General features: G+C 52.4%; 3 protein-coding genes across 4 annotated transcripts; 2 read left to right on the forward strand and 1 right to left on the reverse strand.

Annotated features, from left to right (window-relative positions):
• Positions 1 to 473: 473 nt before the first annotated feature.
• PPTG_07091 (hypothetical protein) lies at positions 474 to 1,175 on the forward strand (the record flags this gene model as incomplete). The annotated part of the gene is made up of 1 exon (XM_008901257.1): positions 474 to 1,175. The coding sequence occupies one exon, from the start codon at positions 474 to 476 to the stop codon at positions 1,122 to 1,124; it is 651 nt and encodes a 216-aa protein (XP_008899505.1). The 3' UTR covers positions 1,125 to 1,175.
• On the reverse strand, positions 1,152 to 3,259 carry PPTG_07092 (hypothetical protein). The gene is made up of 2 exons (XM_008901258.1): positions 2,758 to 3,259; positions 1,152 to 2,622 (listed from the first exon to the last, which is right to left on the reverse strand). Exons 1-2 carry the CDS (start codon positions 3,088 to 3,090, stop codon positions 1,276 to 1,278), a joined length of 1,680 nt encoding a protein of 559 aa, XP_008899506.1. The 5' UTR covers positions 3,091 to 3,259; the 3' UTR covers positions 1,152 to 1,275.
• Positions 2,743 to 3,934, forward strand: PPTG_07093. Of its 2 annotated transcripts, XM_008901259.1 has the most exons (3): positions 2,743 to 3,263; positions 3,336 to 3,588; positions 3,658 to 3,934. In XM_008901259.1, the coding sequence occupies exons 1-3, from the start codon at positions 3,261 to 3,263 to the stop codon at positions 3,729 to 3,731; spliced, it is 330 nt and encodes a 109-aa protein (XP_008899507.1). In that variant the 5' UTR covers positions 2,743 to 3,260; the 3' UTR covers positions 3,732 to 3,934. The 2 variants fall into 2 exon arrangements, with proteins under 2 accessions (XP_008899507.1, XP_008899508.1); XM_008901260.1 differs by having other exon boundaries at positions 3,336 to 3,934.
• The last annotated feature ends 486 nt before the right edge of the window (positions 3,935 to 4,420 follow it).

Consider the following 4,420-nt stretch of genomic DNA (forward strand, 5'->3'; position numbering starts at 1 on the left):
GATCCAGCTTCACTTCGTCACACGCGACAGCACCACCTGATACAGCCATTAAAAACGCTGCTGTAGATCGCAGCCAGCGGTGTCCCAACTCTCAAAACAGCTACATGCAGTGTCAGTGTGATTGACTGTTGGCTGTGTTAATCGGTGACCTGACGAATTGTTTACCTGCTTTTGGTGTCCGTATATCATCACCATGCAACCGATAATACTAAGGTTTGTATTGACGAAGTTGAAGTTAGTCAGCTGAAGATCTGGTCATCAGGACCATGTGATCCTGCGTATGTTGAGAACGCTGGTCATTATCGAGACCGAATGCCCCCAGTGCCTCGTCGACTACCAGCTTTTGCCCTGCTACCAAATCTGGAGCTGCGGTCACCGAGCAGTCTTTGCTCATTTCCAAATTTCCTCATTCGAGCTCACATCCAGCAGCTCAAGTGCACACGAAGACTTTCAAGAACAAGACAAGCAAAGAAATGATCAGCAGCAACAAAATCACCGCCTTGTGTCTCGCCGTCGTGGCTCTGTCGAACGGCGCATACGCTGAAGAACAAGCCGCTCAGACGTTCGGACTCCTGCATGGCGGTGCAGGCTTGTACGGAGCTGGTCGAGCAGGTGCTGGCGCGGGACTCTACGGACGTGGTGTCGGTGTCGGTGTCGGTAACGGATACGGCGGGGCTGGCATTGGGGCTGGTGTTGGTGGTACTGCTGGTCTGGGCGGAACTGCCGGTCTCGGGGCCGGCGCCGGGCTCTACGGACGTGGCGCTGGTATCGGCAATGGATACGGCGGGGCTGGAGTCGGTGGCACTGCTGGCATTGGAGCTGGCGTGACTGGCACAGGAGCTGCTAATGCTGGTGTGGCTGGCACCGGAGCTGCTAATGTTGGCGTGAACGGAGCCGCGAACGGAGGAGTCAGCGGCGGTGCTAATGGTGGTGTGAGCGGCACTGCTGGTACAAACGCAGGAGCTGGTGTCGGTGGTGGCGTGAGCGGAGCTGCTAACGGTGGAGTGGGTGGAACGGCCACTGGTGGCGCGAAGGCGAGCACCGGGGCCACGACTACAGGAGCGGGAACTGCCAACACCGGCGTCACTACCCAAAAGGGATACCGCAAGCTTCGCACGGAGTGAACCAACTAAACTCGAGTGTACGCTGAAAGCTCAGACACCGCGTTCATATTGATGTCAATGCGTTTGTGTAATGTAAAAAAAGTTTTTCCTTTGTTATTTGTTGTCGTTTGATACCAGGAAAGTAGTCATCACTAGGTATTCATATCTGTCCTCACTTCTTCCACGCCGGTGTGGTCATGTGAGCCCCACGCCCTCGGCCGCCTGGACCCGGAGCTGCTGGAGCTCCAAGCTGCAGCTGTACGGGTTCTCCCGTGGGGAAGTTAAACCCAGAGACGCCAGCACTAGGTGGTGAGTTAACCCCGTAATTTTCCCCATAGAACTCGTTAACCAATGCAGCCGCCCACTTCGACAAGTATTCTTCTCCACACTCGAACTGCACCGTCTCCAATGCATCGATCCCTTCGTTCACCTCAACGAGAGACACACCGCGTGTAGCCACACGCAGCACATTTTCAATAAAACGCAGCGAGTTACCGACGATCGCCACGTCGGCCACTGTAAGGAGCTGTAAGAATCCTTTCAAGACATCCAGAGCCAATACCTTCTCCATGTGTGCAGCACTAGTCAGAGCGATGTTCGTCAGTGCGAAGGCCACTTCTCGACGCACTTCGTAGCTGCCGTCTTTGAACTGTTGTCCTAATAGAGGGAGCAACTGGGCCTGCATCAACTGTTCCACAACGGAGGCCTCAGTAGCTGCCAAGTTTGAGACAACCCACGCTGCTTCGGCCGCCAGAGACTTCTGTTGCGCTCCAGCCTGTTGTGGCTGTAAGAACTCGTTTAGTTTGGGCAAAACCACTGAGTCTGCACTCAATAAACGACGAACAAACGGCATCTGCCACTCGTCCGTGTGGTGGTCGGGCGATCCACAGCAAATATTGCCGAACACACGCAAGATCGGAGTCAGTAGCAGCTCGTTGTTGGTCGTGAAGTAGGGAAGTAGTAGATCCACCAGTCCGTTTTCCAACATGAGCTTCAGATACTCCTCTTCACGAGCGGTTAAGAAGCTCAAGAGCCACGCTACTTCGACCACGATGTCCTCACTGAACGTAGCAGGAGTTGCAGGTTGTGAGAGCCCTTTAACCACTACAGGGATGATTCCAGCGTCCACAAACGGCTTGGCGGGAGTCTCGAAGCCACGCGCTAAATTAGAGAGTGCCCACGCACTAGTCTTGGCTAGTTCCTTCTCACTAGGGTTACTTAGTAATTTTACCAAGGGTAACACCGCTCCATTGGCGATAAGTTGCTGACGGAACTCCTCGCAGTCCGCTGCAATGTTGCCCAACACCCAGGCTGAGTGTTCAGCCAAGGAATGATTGGATCCCTCCAGAAATTGGAGGAGGCGAGGTACGGCTGGAAGTACCAGCTTTGTGTGCTCGTATTGGCCGCTGGCGATGTTGGTGAGGCACCACAGGATCTCTCGGTACACTTCTCCGCCCGTACGAGTGGCGCTGGCTAGTGGTGAGGCGGAGTTGAGCAGCGAGACCATGACGGGCACAATCTGCCACAAATAAGAACCGTAAATTAGACTTTGCTGCCATAAATAACTTCATCTGTCCCATCGAGAGAGTCCCACGAGACTTATTTTTGATAGTGAAACACTTCAATAGGACATTTGACATCGGACACAACGTACTCCGGACTCGATGATCTGCTCCACCTGCTCGTAGTCGTTCTCGTGTCTGGCCAGCAGCACGCGGATCTCTTTGAGCGTCTCGAAGCGTGCCTGACTCTGGGCGGCAGAAGCATTGCTGGTGTCCCCCAGCACGCGAACTAGCTCGGCGATGCTACGGCCCGTAAGTGGCGGCTGCTCCGCTGACATGAGGCGCCGACGCTTCGTCTGCACGGCGGCTCGACGCTTGTCCTTGCGAACTTGAGCTGTAGTACGCTGACGTCGCGCCTTCAGCGCCCGCGACTCGGCGGCCGCATCGTGCTTCTTGAGCGAGCTGCGGGGCGTACGGGGCGGCATCTTTGTGCTTATGATGTGGAAATAGTCCAAGACACTATTTTGATTTTGACCAAAATAAGCACCACAATAGTCGAATCGTATACCTTCGTGCGACCTTCAATTGGTGCAACATTACGCTGGTGTAACATTTCCGAAGCGTCGGCTTCGACGAAGAGCCCCAGATCGTCACCATGGTGCGCTGTCTGCACTTGTCTCTCCCTCTGTATGCACCGCTCTAACCCCTTCTCACTGATGCGTGTGGCTAGCCTGGATACGAGGCCGAGGAGACCATCAAGCGCATTAAGAGCCACAAGGGGGTACAGGCCGTGCTCATTGTCAACCAGGAAGGCGTACCGATCTACTCGAGCACGAACGACGATGAGTTCGCCATGGACCACGCCGCACTCATCTCGCAGCTGGCGGCCAAGGCCAAGTCCACGATCCGCACGCTGGACCCCACGAACGACATGACTTTCCTCCGGATCCGCTCCAAGAAGCACGAGATAATGATCGCACCCGGTACGGCACGTGCTGGTACGACCTCTTGCATCTGTTTACACTATTGCTGATATTCGTTTGCTGCTGCAGACAAAGATTATGCACTAATTGTGATTCAGAACCCGAATCCAGGAGCCGAGGTTGATACTACCGAGAGCAACTGAGCGTTGTCTGCAGTTTAGTCTAGGACTATGCACATTAATTTCACACTTTGTTATGCACTAGACGCACCGTAGTGACGAGTATATTGGCAATTCTAAAATTTAATACGTACATAATGTCTAAGAAGCTGCGATGGTAATTCGGTCGGCTTGACTGACACATGAAAAAATATAAGTATTAATATAAACAAAGCCGTGCGGGCGCCCAGAGAAGCTCTGAATTTTATTGGAGCTTCTCTATTTCAAGGAGTTTATAAGAATGGATACATCGACGTAAGAAGATGAAGTAAACCTCAGTTAATATGTATTTGCTCGCACTCTTTCTGCTCGAGAACTCGAGAACTATCCGCCAAGCTAGTTGGTTGATTATTTGTTGCTGTCGAAGCAACTCATTACGTCCGTTGCTAAAACTAATGCTTGGGCTATCACATGCAAAATGAAGACATTCATCGCCGCAGAGAGAATTTGGCGATCTTTTCACGGTAAAACTCGAAAAAAAGGATTGAACTTTCGCTGGAAGAGCTTCAAATTCTCGACAAGATTTCACGCGGTTTTCCACAATGTAGCTTTTATTGCATGTTGCTCGAATGAGCCCGATAGCAGATTATATTTTAATATCTACAGTACTATCTGTAGTAAGTGTTGCTTGAACGAACCCTAGACCTGGATGGGTCAACACGCATAGATTTTAT

Source organism: Phytophthora parasitica (genome assembly GCF_000247585.1).
Source record: "Phytophthora parasitica INRA-310 unplaced genomic scaffold supercont2.11, whole genome shotgun sequence".
Taxonomy (NCBI): domain Eukaryota; phylum Oomycota; class Peronosporomycetes; order Peronosporales; family Peronosporaceae; genus Phytophthora; species Phytophthora nicotianae.

Coding starts and splice junctions, on each gene's coding strand:
- PPTG_07092 (XM_008901258.1), bottom strand. CDS start 3,090: ATGCCGCCCCGTACGCCCCGCAGCTCGCTCAAGAAGCACGATGCGGCC. Junction 2,623..2,757: donor AGCAGATCATCGAGTCCGGA/GTACGTTGTGTC, acceptor TATTTGTGGCAG/ATTGTGCCCGTCATGGTCTC.
- PPTG_07093 (XM_008901259.1), top strand. Junction 3,589..3,657: donor CGAGATAATGATCGCACCCG/GTACGGCACGTG, acceptor TTGCTGCTGCAG/ACAAAGATTATGCACTAATT.